The sequence below is a fragment of the Lissotriton vulgaris genome, chromosome 12 (genome assembly GCF_964263255.1).
Source record: "Lissotriton vulgaris chromosome 12, aLisVul1.2, whole genome shotgun sequence".
Classification (NCBI taxonomy): Eukaryota; Metazoa; Chordata; class Amphibia; order Caudata; family Salamandridae; genus Lissotriton; species Lissotriton vulgaris.
In genome coordinates, this window is record NC_141700.1 from 187,881,933 (window position 1) to 187,898,269 (window position 16,337).

Here is a 16,337-nt window from a genome sequence, read left to right on the forward strand (position 1 = left end):
TAAACGGGGGAAGCAAACAAGATAGCCAATCAATAGGATTGTAAAGAGGACATGCTCAAGAGAACGAATAAACATAAGACGAGAACTTAAATCCATACCTCAATATTCATATTTTTTACGAGGTATATTTGAACAGAACGAGGGCACTTTGAATTTTGTGCATAAGGAGCAGATATTCTCAGGTTATCAATGGATTTTAAAAACCTTTTTTGGTGGTATCAGTCTGTACCGTTGTCATTAATTTATTTTTAATTTTAGTAATTGCTGTGTTATAGAAAGAAACTCCATTCTCTATATAGGGCTTGGGATAAGATTTGCATGTAGTGGGGTAATACTGGAAAGGACAGACACACAGTCAGTACTGGATCTATAATTCAGAGTTCAAATTGTATTTTTCCCATTTTTCATTGACATTTATTAACAAAGCATTATAATGAATATCGAAAAGAGGTAAAGCCTTGATAACAACTATACCACTAAACATTTCTGTGAGAATGTCCTTACCATTTACTGCAATCCTGACACCAGTCATTCGCCCACAGACCGCTCTAATCCATTCTAAAAGTCTAACCAAACTTAAAACTTTGATATACCCCTAACCACAACTAGTCGCAAACACAATATTTACTCTAACAACTGCCCTTAGCCTAATCAAGAAGCATCCTTTATCTAAAATCCAGGACATCTCACAGAAAAGTGAGGGTATTTGGTTGGTAGAACTTCTGATTGCTTTCCTCCTGGTCAGTGTGGTATGGTACTGAGCGTTTAACTTTGTAATCTCATTGGGATACGTGAGATGAGCCACACATGCTACCGTCAAGGTCCTTCAATTGCTGAGTGCAAACTCGACAGAGTAATGTTTGGAAGTGTACGCTTTTTGTTGGGTCACGTGATCATTTGTGTTCCATGAAGTGCCAAAGGGGCCACTTGTTACTTCCAGAATGTGGCAATGTCTTTGTATTCATTGTGAGCCAGATTTCAATCTGAATTAAAGGCTTGCTGATAATAAGAGGATCAATTGGCACAGAGGCAAGTAATATCTGGGAAAGTTGCGCCCACAGTGTTCCCCACCTGTATGTCTGTCTAGATTGATTTCAGATGAAAAAATGAAAAATCAAGAAAAATACAGCATGTTTTTGAGCCGTTCAGGTGATAGCCATTTCAAATGGTAGAAGTATACCTAGATAATATTCCATTGAAAATAAAAAGAGAACACTAAAACGTTAGCATAAAGTAAGAATGCAAAATAAAGAAAACAGATTTACATGGATATCTTGAAAAGCAGCCTTAGCATGCCCTTGGGAGATTGTGCGGACATTGTGACATTTTACTTTTAACCATAAATAAGAAAGATAACATAACATTTCATTTATGAACCAGGTGTTTTCTATAATTCGTTTAACAACTTCCATTCATGCCGAGTGGAAGTGAAAGGCCTTATTTTAATGTTATCATTGGGCTAATCCCTATATTTCAGATCGTGTTACTGTTAACACTCTTTAAAGTTCGTCTGACCAATAAATTATAGCCTTTTATTAAAATAATAATAATAAAAAGATAGGTATTCCCAAATGTACAAACAGTCACTATGCAAGGCAGGTTGGATATATTGTGTTGGCTTTAAAGCACACTTTAACGGCAGTAGAAATGAGGCATATTTTGTGGAAAGCCACCACTTTCCTGCCCTAACCAAAAGGTATAGTTATATTCAGGTTTACTTGCGAATATCTGGCAGATTCCAGGCAGAGAGTCTGTGGTTTTCAAAACTTCAGAGGCTGTAAATTTTAAACTGTGTGCCCTGCAGTCAGAGCTGAAGTGTGTTGTGTCTGAAGTCAGGTGGTGCTTTGTTCAAGGTAGACATTAAATAGTTCTTCTGAAACCTGCAAATGTTTAAGAGGGTTGCTGGCCAGCTGTAGTCCTTGGAAACACATGCCAGTTGGCTGGAAATACGTTGGAATGTGGCCAGTGAAGTAGACTACAGCTCTGGAGGTCTTTCCAAATGTGTAGGTTTAAATGTTTTGGCTGCACACGTAGACGTTTAATGCCGGGTTGTTCGGAAATGATTTTTATTGAACATTGAGCAATTATGAAAAAAAAAGTGAACCTCCCACCTCAAAAGAAGTTACCTAAAATAGCTTCCTGCTCTCAGCCAACCCATATTGTGTACATTATTTTTAAAATATATTTACATTTATTTAGAGTAAGGTGAACTTGAACGGACAAGGTGCTATCATTATTTCTATTTCGAGGTTAGTAAATATATCAGCCATGTTTAAAGAATTGTAACCGGGCTCAATGAACAATATCTGAATTTTTCTTTCTTTTTGGCTGACATAATCTTTCCATAGAGTTTGTGCAACTGGGGGGCATATTATCAAGGGGGTTTATCTCCGCTTTTTTGGCTTTAAAAGCCAAGAAAGCGGAGATAAAATTATCCCCCTATTACCTAGCTGTCGCTAACACCAGTTAGCGACAGCTAGTAGGAGATAGCGACCATCTTGGGCCCCACTTTGCATGTCAGTGATATTTATCACTAATGACATGCAAAGTGGGCGTGCCAAGATGTTAGCGACTGGAAACAGTCGCTAACATCGCTATCTTCTATTACCAACTTTTGGAGATATTCGCGCTAAGCGCGAATATCTCAAAAAGCTAACACCTGCCCTGAGCAGTTCTTAGCCATGTTATCCAATGGGAGGTGGATAACATGGCTAAGAGCATTAGCTCGGTAATGCATGAATATCGCTGACTTTTCAGCGATATTCATGCATTGCGGCCGAATTTTATCGCATTTGCAATAAACCTTGGTAATACCAAGGTTTATTTGCGATAAAAATCGCCGCAGCTTAGCGGTAAATGTTTGTCTCTAACCAAGCAATAGCGATAATTATCGCTATTGCTTGGTAATATGCCCCTGGGTTCTTTGTCATCAAAAAGGAGGCGTGTGAAATATGTATCTGAACATATTTCTTATTATGCTGTTGTCGAAATGGTATTTTTCTAGCGTATCTGATATACATTTGGTAACGTAATAGCAACCAGACTGTGGCAACCCCATGCGATTGCTGGAATATCTTAATGGATTTCCTAAACATTAACGATGGAGCTTCTGATTTATAAAGCAAACACAAGGAGATTATGGACGGAGTGCTGACACTTTTCAACCACTCACCCCCAGTCACAGACCTAGGTTAAATCCATAATTCTTTAACTCACTTTGCCAACCCCAGTTCAGAAACAGTTATATGCAAATCAGTCTTGACCCTGTGCCTCATGGGAACAGTCCAGCCCGAACTGCCAAGCTTCTGCTTTATAGCCATTTGCGATGGTGCATCATATGACAGACTAGTGAGAGATGCATCAATTTTCTGTGTACACTTGAATAACAATCTTTGACTACTGTATGTGTAGTGTTATAAGGGTGCAATTCTTCGTACAAATAGACTTTCAGCACAAGAATGGACAGAATCTGCAATATGTGTAAGAGTATGTAGAGGTACTTGTATACAATACATCTTGCTGGTAAGCAATGGCACTGTGAGAAACTGGTGTGAGCTTTGGTGTGATTCATGACTGCTTGTAAGAGGCATATTAGGAGTCAATACCTAGTAGATGGGGAATTGTGCTCTTTGGGAGATGTGTCTTCAGTTTTTTCCTGAATTACACAGGAATAGGTACTACTCATGCTGTTAGGAAAGATCTTCCAGATCCCGGGTGTGTAGATGTAGAAAGCTTGCAATATGGGCTTTTCCTTCTTGTGCTTCTATTTCATCTCAGTCTGAAGATGGCCTGGCTCCGGTCTGACTCTGTGAGACAGAGGTGAGAATTTTCTCATACAGGTATGCAGGGGTGCAATTTCTGAAGGCCTTGTAGGTGATAGTGTTAGTATTGTGGATGACACATTCTTAGATAATAGAACACAATGTAGTTCTTTGAATGTTGTAGCAATGCTGTTGAATTGATTCAGATGTACAAGGGTGGTGTCATGGAGGCCTTAGTGCAGGATGTTGTATCCATACACACGAGTGAATATCGAGCTGGTGTCTGTTTCATGTAGGCCGGTATTCACTTTTTTTAGGAGGGAGAGTTTAATAACATATGTGGTTTTTAGTTTCATGCTGATCTGTTAGTTGCAGAATTTATTTGTGCCAAAGCAGAATCCAGGTGATATACTATTTACTGACTGCATTAGAGTGAAGTTTTCTTGGTTCATGTGAGATAGCCGAGCTTGAATCTGTGGTTACTTGGTTATTTTGATTAAGATGAATTCCATTTTAGTCATGCTGAGATTGATGTAGGTTCTTGTCATCCATTAATGAATTTGATCAAGGAAGGTTTTAAGTAAGAGGATGTAATGTGTCAAGGAGATTCTGAAGTTGAGGTGATCATTGTTGGCATAGTGATGAATCTTTAAGCTGTTGTCGATGAGTATGGAATGCCAAGTGGATCCAGGTAGAGGTTAATGATGATGGGGAAAAGGATGGATTGCTGGGTCTTGAGGTTCCAATCTGGATGAATTGGCAGCAGTTGGTGAGGTATAAGTATAGGAGAATTAATGCAAGTAGTGCCAAGAGGTCCATGCATGTTTCCAGGATGAGTGCTAGATAGTAGACAGTTTGGGAGGGTACACAGGACCAAGCATAATCATTATTATTTAAAAGGGTGAAATGTTACCTATTAATTACTGGAACAGCTAATTTGTTACAGGCAGATACATAGAATGAAGAACCCCAAATGGATATCTTCCATCAATACATTAATGAACACTGACACAGTAGTTGGTTTGACTATGGCAATATTACCATAAATATAACAACATTTAAAAAAATGAGAACAGGAACAGTGTTACATTTTTAAATACAAATTGTGCTTTATATTTTACTCAGAAATAAGTCAATCTATTACAGTCTTAGAACGGTGGTACTCACATTTTTCATAGAGCATGAGGAGTGTAAATACATACAAATATCATTATTTTGCCCTGGAATGCAACTGTCTATTGCAAAAAGCAGTTGGATGTTTCTTGGACCTAGTACTGATGTAACCAGTCAAAAGCAGGTGCCGATGGAATGTCCATCAGTGCGTATACCCTCAGGGTTCTTCAGTGCCTCTTTGAACAAGTCAAAACATCTCTGACCTTAGACCTTTTTGTTGTGAGTTTAAAATCCCATCTATTTTTTTCAGTTCATATTTAAGAGTACAACAATATTTCCACTCTAAAGATTAATTTCAGTTCAAATAAATCTCAGTCACGGAAGGATTGCTTATTGCCACCTATTGCATTAGAGTGCTCAGCAAGAGGTGTGGTTTCTCATTTTTTAATGTAATGTTTCTCTTTTTTTTTAAATCTCACTGCTGCACAAAATACATTTTGTTTATTCCATGCATGAAGTGTGTACATGAGGGCATACATCTTTCAGAAAAAGTATTTAAGACATTGGTGGGAAATGAGCCAGATCGAGAATGTCTCAAAGTCGCCCCCCCACATCAGTTTCACAGTGCCTGCTAGACTTTTTCTGCTTAAAGCAGGTTTTTGTGGCTGAAAATGATGTTAAAAAGCACAGCTTTGTGGATACCTATGTGCCCGGATCAACACGAATCTCACCAGAAGGCTGTAGACCATTCAGATCACAATGGTCAGATGAATTCTCATTGTCCCATGCCACATTCACATCACACCACACCTGAAAGATCTCCACTGGTTCCCCATACACAAATAATCACAATTCAGACTCCTCACCTACACTTTCAAGGCACTATAAAACACTGGCCCAGCCTACCTCAACAACAACATCTGCATTCACAATCATCTACACACCTCCACTCATCTGGACTTCTATTTACATACATACCTTGCATACAGAAATCCAAATCCAGTGGCCGAGCCTTCTTCTACAGAACTCTTAAAGCATGGAATAACCTGATGCTACAGATAAGAGCCTCCTTCTTAGTTCTTGAATTTCACAAGAAGCTCAAGACCTGGCTTTTCAAGTAGTCCCACTAGGCCTTAGGTTTCGCTAGACTCAGTGCCAGGATGCCTGCCTGAGTAATGGTGCGCTCTGCAAATCTGGATAGCATAACATACCAAAAATCACATGGCATACGAGAAACCTAACATTCTGCAATTACACAGCAGTTCAGTCAAATAAAAAAAGTCACCCAGGACTACTCTGAACTTAAACCACTTTAACGAAAAGTGTACCTTGTTGCAACAATTTCTCAAATCACATTGCTGATAAAGATTATTTATAAGTAAACCATTTTAAATCTGGTTAGATTTGGCATTATGCAGTAACATCCACCTGAAGAGTAATTTCAGAACTCCCTGTTCTAGCATAAACATGAGATTAAAAAAAGTGATTTATGTCTTACCCCTTTGACATTATTATGGACGATGTGGGCATTTTGTGTGCTGTAATTTTACTTAAGACTATTACATTCAGTCCAGTCATCATTCTTTTATTCTAATTACTAGCTTACCCATCGCGCGTTGCTGCGATCTCAGAAGAAAGGAAATTTAAGGAAACTTGTTATGATAACATTCAATTTACATTGTGTCATTTTTATTGAAACATATTCATTTTAATATGGAAAACATTTTAAAGTGTTGTTTTAATTCTGTTTATTTATTCGAGTGCTTGTGGATACACGTTTTTTTTTGTTTTTCTGTCTGGTGCGTACACGAATAAATCAGAAGGTTTTCCGACACGTGAGCTGGCCACATACAGTTGTCCATGTGAGAAGCACAGATTCTCCAAATCTAGTCCACACACTTGCAGCGATTGTCCTTGTGCTTTGTTGATGGTCATTGCAAAAGCAAGTCGCACCGCAAACTGTAAACGTTCAGTATTGGAAAGATTATGAGGGCCCGGGGGGGCCAACAACTTTTAACACATTTTTTTTTAATTATTATTCTTTTTTTTTCCCATTAACCCTGGCAGAAGTGTACTCAACAACTTCCCAAAGTTTCATGACGATCTAATGAATGGTGTAGTAATGCATAAAGGACAAACAGACAGACATACATTCGTTTTTATATATATAGATATGGTTTGATTCTATGAACTAACAACATGAGAACATTTATTATTATTATTATTATTATGATTAACTTCAGAAAGCGAGATACAGAATTAAAGGGAAAATAGTATATTCGCAAAAAGGCAATAGAGAGCATATGCACATTTTTGGGCCTGTTTTCCCATTTTTTAATGGTTGGTTAATTTTGTGTTTTTCTGTGTTTCAATTTGTAGTTGTACATGTTTTGTCAAGGGGTCCCTTAAATAATAGATTTAGGAGAGTTTGGGTGTAGGAGCTAGTAGCTAATGGGCAGCTAGTTGTTGACGGTGTGTCCGCCCCTGAGGTGACCACATTCGGGGATGTAACTCACCGTTTCTACCCAGAACCCTCTAGTCTGTACTTCCTAAAGATGGCAGAAATCAATTTGTGGTGTACAGACTAGGCTGCTCACACTGTATGTGTGGTAAGCCTTCTAGGGGTTTACACCTCCCTGCATAGCTAATTTCCAACCTCCCCAGTGCAAACATGCCTGGGGCAGGGGGAGTGATGTTTCCTCCATTGGGAGTCAGCCCTGATGCATATCAGAGATGGTTTAGCCTTTGAAGGTCACTGCCTTGATGTACCACTTCATTAGTCTGCTTGGGAGGAGGGAAGTGTGACTTCCTTCCTACCCCAGCATTTGTTCCAGACTCCTGAGAGTGATTACACCGCCTGGCAGGTCAGAATCCTGTCTTGGTAGCAGCAAGCGCGGTAATGCATGGGCTGGTCAGCCATATCACACTGAAGCTGGGGCAACCAGCTAGGCAACCTCTAAGGTCGCCACCTAGGTATCTGGGTCCACAGCACACAGGGCATGAGATTCATTTCAGGGGTGAGCAGGTATGTTGTTTGATTTTGCACATGAAATATTTTGGTGGTACCTTAATTGAGCTTCCAGCCTTGAGAATGCCTGGGTAGCATCCCATGCTATTCTATGGACCTCTAACACTCAGTAGTTTTCAATGGGAAACGCCACTATAGGGACATAAAGGGGTTACACTTATATGACCTCACCTTTATTATAATGCACCCTGACTCCTAGGGGAAGAAGCCTAACTTAGGGGTGCCTGACATATATTAAAGCTAGTGCATTTGGCTGTGCCACACATTGTGAGGGCGCAGTCGAATTAGAGCAGTTTGCATTTCTCCTGCAGTCTGCAATGGTAGGCCTGCTGTCAGTGGTTTGTGTGGGTAACCCAAGGTGACACATAACCGTGCTGCAACACTGGGGACCCTTTTACCACCTATGCCCTGAGTACCCCTGGTACCATATGCTAGGGAATATAAGGGGAAAAGTCTTTGCCAATTTGGGATTACCATGTTGAACATAACAGTTTTGGGAGAGAGCACAGGCCTAGGGGTTTAGGCAAAAGACTCCAGTGCACAACTGCAGCACACATACAAAGAGGAAAATGCCTCCATTGATTGTTTTGTGCAGGATGGTATCCCTTCCTGCACAAAATCAATCATGTTAACAACCCAGACACCCTTACATCATGGTGCAAGGGTGCCTGCAATGGTGCTAGGCACCAATATGTGTCCCGGCGCAGGCAGAAAGAACAGGAATGCACCACACTTCATAGATATGGCACATTCCTGCCCTTTTCTTTTGATGCAGGACAGCGTAGAAAAGTGACTTGCTGCACTGCCCTGTGTCAAAAACTAGTAAATGAGGCCCACAGTATATAGTTCTATGACATTCTGGGCTAAGAAGACAGTGGGCCAGGAACAAAGATTAAACAGGCCAGATAAAAGGAGTAATGTATGAATCAATGCACACAGAAATCATTACCCAAGTTATTTCCTGAACAGTATTTATTTTAAATTGATTTGATTTTAACAATGAATTATAGATCTTTACTTTTGTATTGCAGAGTTTGGAAAACTATTTTAGGATTTTTTGCTTTCCATAGGTAAATACAAATGAAAATTGAGTGATTGTATTGAGTGTTATATTACAAAATATCACACAAAGAATTTTTTTTTTAAGTCACTACTTTAATGAGAACCTAATGTATCTTTTAGATCCTCCTACAAGGCAATAATCCAGGAATTGCATGGGAATATGCCTTACAGAAGAGTTGGCAAGAAAATACAATCCAGAAGAGATACAACTACACCTGGTTTACAGTAGAGCTTAGCTGCTCAGCGTCTTGTGCTGGTGGTGGGTACAGAAACTATAAAATCAGTTTTTTTCCTAAATGCTGGAAAAATGGTCACAATTAAATATAGTATGTGCATTGTCTAAATTACCCCATTGCTCTCCGGTTGATACACAACTTATTTTCTTCACTAAAATGGCATCTACTGCTTGACACACATTTTTAAATGTTTCTTCTAATTTCATCATGCAGAAAATGTTTTCCAAGGCGTCAATTAACATTTGTTTTATATGAGCACCAGCTGCGTTACAGACGGAAACATTCATTTTGGTTAGGCACGGGGAGATAATGTGATTTACTCAGCATCACAGGATGAGGAGTGTCCCTGGCAAGACTCGAACCAGGGGGCCTATTAGGATGGCGGACGGACCTGCGTCCGTCGGCCACCCCAGAGGAGGAGGGCCCGTCCGCAGGGGCTGCGGCGGTCCCTCCGTGCTAATTAGGATGTGACCGCCTCCCTGGCGGTCACATCCTGTATTTTTAACATTGCGGCGGGTGCTGCTTGAACCAGCACACGCAGCAATGTTAAAAAAATGCATTTTTACCTTTGCAAGCACAAAGATGCAGGCACCACGTGGTGCCTGCGTGCTTCGTGCACACAAAGGTAGGGGGGTACCCCCCATGTGCACTCCCCACCCCCCCTTCACCCCTGGGGGCCCGCAAGAGGCCCCCGAAGACAACACCGTATGCTTTTCCACAGCGGAAATGCCGCCGTGGAAAGGTATATGACCGCAGCTATCCTAATATGGCTGGCGGTGTCTGATAGACACCGCCAGCCATGTTAGACTTTTCTGCCGCGGTCGGAAGGCGACCGCAGCAGAAAAGCGGCGGCCGGAAAATAGATTCCCCCAGCCATCCTAATCTGGCGGGGGTTCTTTTTCCAGTCCGCAGCGGATGATCCGCATCCTCCGTGCCGGCGGTGGCTTCCGCCGGCCCGGAGGATGCGGATTATCCGCAATCATAATCGGCCCCCAGGTTTCCCAGCTTATAGGTCGACCATCACATCCTCTCCCCTATTAGGCCCGTTTTTCTTTGTCTTGATTTATAGCAGAGTGCGTACCCTAGTCTCTTGATGCCGCCTGTGAATATTTCTATACCATCAGGGGTGAAGTATATAGACAGCATACAATCTCTCATGACACCACTAATCATAGACATTGGGAGTGAGCATACCAATTATTTTTCGAGCTAACTACCATATGTCCCCAATGACTGTAGCGCCGAGTGCTGGACAGTTTCTACAAACGGTCTGCCCTCTGTTATTCGAGGTTTTTGTTTTCAAAACATTATGCAAATGGCCTCTGTTCCATTTTCGTCATTGATTCAATATTACAATGTACTTACACAAACCTCTGGAATGGCATGATTATATGGTATCCAGTAACTCTGTTAAGTACCCTTACCAAAGTTTCTCTTGCGCCAAATTTTTGCGCATTCCATGTGCGGTAACTACAGCACGACTCAAAATAAAGTAAACATTCCCAGCAAGAAAATTACCTGGTTATTTGGAAAAGGGTTCAGTTTATCAGTTTAGCTATGATTATAAGTTAGAGCGTTTCAATTCTATGCAACAGCAGTGGCTTTGGGATAATCACCATCAGTTTTGTAGATTCAAGTACAGAATTGTTTATTCCCTCATGTATTTAAACGTCTCGTTCATGTATGGTTAGCCAGTACTGTATTGTAACGTGTGTTTTTTTCTCCAGGGCATCTTACCAAAAAAGCAGTTTGTATGCAAGACCATCACAGTGAAGTGAATATGTCATTTTGTGATCCAAGGACGAAGCCCCCCACTGAACACAAGATGTGCAACACTAACCCGTGCCCAGCATAGTAAGTTTCAGAAAGATTTGCAATTTTCTCGGATTACTTATATTGTCTGTAAAATACTACTCTGTTTTATTTGTGTACTAGCCTCCAGGGTCATCTGCTTTGTGTGTGATACACACACAGCCTCCTCCTATTCCACGATTCTCTGGGCCTCATTTATGAAAAGTGACGCATCGCTGCGTGAAAACAGCGATGCGTCACTTTTCATTGAGCCCTCCTTGCGACACCAATGATGCGTCATATTTACAGTATGACGCATCATTGCGCAAGGAGTTACAGATACGTCAGTATTTCTGATGTATCTGTATGGCGCAAAAGTGACGCATTGCTGGAGTGTGTCACAAAAGTGACGCAACTCCAGCAATGTGTCCTTTCACATGGGGCAAGCCCCATGTGAAAGGGTCTGCGTCAGTCTTACACTTGCTGTGAGGCAGGTGTAAGAAATTGACGCATTTGCGTCCTAGAAGTGGCGCAGTGAAATCTTATAGATTTCACTGCGTCACTTCTAGGACCTTTTCTTGCGTCAGAACGCCCCCTGCATACATTATACATGGCGCAGGTATAATGTAGCGCAGGGGTTTACAAAGTGACGCATCTACTGAGATGCGTCACTTTGTAAATATGGTGCAACAAGGCACATTTTTTACGCTGCTGGTGCGTCACAAAAAGTGACGCACCGGCGGTGTAAAAGTGACGCACGGAAGCTTATAAGGTGCAAGACCATCCGGCCAACTTACCACCCGTCTTTGACTTATATCCGACTTGCATTCAGACCAGCCAAACGACCCCCGTACTCTAGGAACATATTTATTACAGTTGCATAACAATAGCCCCTGTGGTCCGACTCCTCCAATGGACGCCTCTTTAACCCAACATACTGACTCTCAACATCTGTCCTTGACCTCCCTAACCAAGGGCTCTGAAATAGATGCATACAAACTTGTATAGCACTATCTGCGACTCCGAAAATAATGAATATTAACAAAAACTTAAAGAAAGGATCTCGGTTTGTAATGAACAGGCTCAAATTATATAGAAGACGTTTCTATAAAAACCTAAAATATTAATTGTGTATTGCTATATATCTTATTTGAAGGTGCTTAACGATTATATCTATATATATGCAGAATGCAGCACACATAGAGAGGGGGACAAATATTTCTCCACGTTATGTCTCCCCTCGGGTGGCATAAGAATTTGGCACTTCCACAGATTTACATGATCTTGGAAATCTTGGTCAGCGTCAACCTTCATGGGTGTTGCATGGGAAAACCCACTGTAACATCCATGAATGTGTTCCGAGCACAGAATAAGGCAGTGCAGCAATTTGCACTGCCTTGCTCTACTCCATACCTATGTTCCAAAGCCATGCATAGTGGCTTAGCATTGCCTCATAGATATGAAATTGTAATTTGCGCTGCCGGAGCGTCACAAAAAGTGATGCTCCAGAAGCACAAGGGGCTCGTAAATAAGCCCCTGAGTATGAACATTCATATGGAGCAAAAACATATTTATAGGTATATGTCCCGCTCATTTTTATGAGTCTGTACCATGGCAAGTAAAAGAATTTTGTGGTACATTATTGTCATGGATAAAAAATTGAGGGACACATTTTCGAAAGGTAAGTGTACATATATGGAAGAATAGAGTTACTATTCTTAATTCCACATTTATATACCTTGAATATATATATATATCATCAAGGTATATGTATTTGGAGCTAAGTATTAAAATCTATAGATAATCACCTTTTGATATTTTGTCCCTCAATATTCGGTCCTCGATATTATTGTCCCACGATATTGCCGTCAATATTCAGGATCCATACCTTTTTCAGCATAAGGTGTCAGGAAGTGTTTACAATATCCCTTTCTTCCCCAGATTGGAAAATGATTTTCTAAACGATTTCCAAAAAAAGGTTTTACTTGCCTTCTGAACATAAACCATAATGGGGACCTGCAAATACTGAATGTTGGTCCATCTCTATAATGAAAAACGTAACTTTTTTGAGCTTATCATTTAATATAACACTGTGACCTTCATTCTGAGTGACTAAATATTTATGATCTGCCTGGCAGAGGGAGATGCCATACAAATAAAAAAAAAAGGTTCATGGGTGAAGCCTGTGATTCCAGTTACTTCACCCAGTCTTTACACTACCTATTAGCAGGTGAAATGTCTGGGTGAAAGAGGGCATGAGGAATAATGTGCAGAAATGGATGGCAAGACAAGGGTTCTCACAGTCATTCCCCATTTCTCAAGGGCTAACTTTGAGTCGGATGTTAATATTGTAATTGTATTTATATAGTGTTTACTATCTCTGATAAAGCATTGAAGCCCTTTTCAGCAAGTAGCACGCTACTCCAGAACCCAAGGGAGATTAGTAAATATGAATTTATTACATCTTAGAACTGTTGAGTGAGTTCTATAGTACCAGCACTTCTTGGTTCATAAAAACCAATGTGAGACTCAGACAGATTTCTTAATCATTGCTTATGTTGCCAGTCAATGGGTGAATTAATGTTGTTTTTTTTTCCCTCCAGCTGGACAACAGGTGAATGGAGCATATGCAGCACGTCTTGTGGTGGAGGGCAGCAATTCCGCCAGATACAGTGTATTCAGAGAAAAACATTCCAGAGGGAGGAGGCTGTGCCACATTCCCTGTGCCCACTGAGCACACCGACCCAAATCCAGCCTTGCAACAGTCAAGACTGCCCGCCAGAATGGAGTGCTGGACCCTGGTCACAGGTATTCTACGTTAAGGATTTTATGCTTTCTAAAAAAAAACAAGAAATGTCACAGACAAAAAAGGAAATAGAAAGAAACGAGAATTACTGTGGTCGGAGAAGTGACATTTGAAATGTGTAAAATGATGCTGTTTTTCCTAGTATAAAGTACTATACATTACACAACAAACAACTCATGTTGCACTCTGCTGAATTAACCCTCTTTCTCTCAGGAGGAAATATATGAGAAGGATATGAAAAGAATTGCAACACCGCATATCCGTCATAGAGATTAAAGTGCAAAATGCTGATAAAAAGTAACGACAGACTAAAGTACTATGCATAACACAACAAACAACTCCTGTTGCACTCTGCTGAATTAACCCTCTTTATCTCAGCATGAAATGTATGAGTAGGATATGAAAAAGATTGTCACACCGGGTATACGTCATAGAGATCATTGAGCGAAATTCTGATAGAAAGTAAGGACAGACTATGGGTGAAATAGGCAGTGCTTAATTTGTAAAAAAAAAAAGTAGTCCCGGGGCCTTCGACAGGCGGACACTATAGCTTGCACCATCCATTGCCTCTGGCAGCACTGCCAATCACAGCACCAACACACTACTAATTATCACACTCTTAAAAGTGTGATAATTCATACAATTACAGGCTCCCAAAGCTATAATAATGGCTTTGGAGACAAATACTAATAACTAAAAATTGAAATATTAAGCAGAAGTTGTTGTGCTCGTACCTACATTGGCAGACACCACTACCATGTGGCAGACAGTCATTAGCCCCAGTGCTGGCAATTAAGTGCTGGTGCTGAGCACTGGAAAGCACCGGCACAAATTAAGCACTGGAAACAGGACAGGCAATTCTAAGGTCAGAAAAGGACATGATCTGACAGGCAACCAAGTGTTGAACAGTGAGTGCAATCAATGTGCATCATAGTGCACTTCTCCGAGCTCTATGGTGGGGCTCATTATTCACCAGTCATCCTAACAAAGCAAACATTGCTACTCTTGTGGTGTTCCAGCAGCACCCTTGTACTTTTGTCAAGTGCCGACAGTGCGTGATACCACAATTTGCACCTTTGATCTTTCTATAGAAATACAATCCCCAAATAAACTCACCATTAAATTCCAGTTTCAGACTATGATGTCCCAGTAGAACGATGTTGAATTTAAGCAAAATTTAACCAAAGCCAGACAAATGCCACAGGCGCATTCCAGGAACCATGCTTTTTACAACAGGAATTCTGAGTATGATAATGCCTTTTCTCACAGGGGAAATCAGCTTGACACCCAGAAAACCCATGTCTATTTGCACCTTGTCCTATTAGTTTTTTGCCATTATTTTAGTATTACTAACTTATTACATATCTCCTTGTATTAAGATATAACAATTCTCAGTCTGGCCCATTTTAGCAACAGCATTTTTGTTTTCACTGTTGCCAGTGCAAAATGGCTGCAGTATCATTGCCATCCATCCAATCAACAGAAATCTGGAGACATGATATTTTGGTGAAACATTGAATTGTAAAGTGACTATGGAAATAATAGATGTTGATATTTTTAGAGAACTATGTGCTGGTCCCAGAAGAATCTCAAATACGTCTGCCTCATTTACATAATTTGTCTTCTTTGTATTTGCATTATTTATTTCCATTTTTTTTGCAGGACATAGCCGCGTTACTGGACAGGGTTACGAGGTTTAGCAATCAATAAAAGGGGACTCACACATATATATTCTCTCTCTCTCGCTCTCTCACACACACACACGGAAAAGGACAAGGTATGACACTGGGAGAGGGTGACAGTATTACATGAGAGCAGCTAAAACTCCTTCATCTTGGGTCTTAAACAAGAAACTCCTTGTCACAAGGACAGCGAAAAGGGCATGCATGCTCAAAGAAACAGAGGATAAATAAACTGGTTACACTCTGGGTTGGGGTAGGTTTTGCATACAAGTCATATTAATTGACATCATTCTTGGGATGTGAGAAATCTGCTATATCCCTAGAAAATTCAGTGGCAGTTCCATTTTGTCCTTTGGAAGGTCAGTATCCACTGCTCTATGGGGCCTAGGAATGTATTTGATTTTAAATAATATATGATTTTAATTGTGCTGAAACCATAGTCAGGAACCCAACCACAAACCTGATGCTTTCACTCCATCAATGGTATACCACAACCTTGTTGTTTGGCAGGGGAAAGCATTAAACCTCCTCTGTGACTTGTCTGAGGATGTGGCGAGGGCCATGTAATATTCTTGACTACAATGTAAACAACAGAGCACTCGTGATTGAGTGGAGTGGATTTTCCATCTACAGGAAGGGGGGGGGGCAGGTGCATGGGCAATTATATATAAAATATTAAACACCTACCTTCAACACGACGTCCTCCGCGTTGGACCTCTTCTTTAAACCACTGAACAGGAACTGGGTGCTCCACAGTACACTGGAGGCCTGCACTTGCTCCAGCCCCAGCTGTCCTAAGACAGCTGGGTTGAGAGGTTTAAAGTGCATATGTCTGCTGCCCATCACAAGATGGCAGAC

General features: G+C 40.7%; 1 protein-coding gene across 1 annotated transcript in view; it reads left to right on the top strand.

The window, feature by feature from the left end:
* ADAMTS18 (ADAM metallopeptidase with thrombospondin type 1 motif 18) overlaps positions 1 to 16,337 on the top strand; it is a 340,132-nt gene that overhangs the window by 295,426 nt on the left and 28,369 nt on the right. The window contains exons 17-19 of the mRNA XM_086947715.1: positions 9,085 to 9,223; positions 10,928 to 11,054; positions 13,595 to 13,799. Of these exons, the coding sequence (XP_086803841.1) occupies positions 9,085 to 9,223; positions 10,928 to 11,054; positions 13,595 to 13,799 (471 nt within the window). The remainder of the gene's footprint in view (positions 1 to 9,084; positions 9,224 to 10,927; positions 11,055 to 13,594; positions 13,800 to 16,337) is intronic.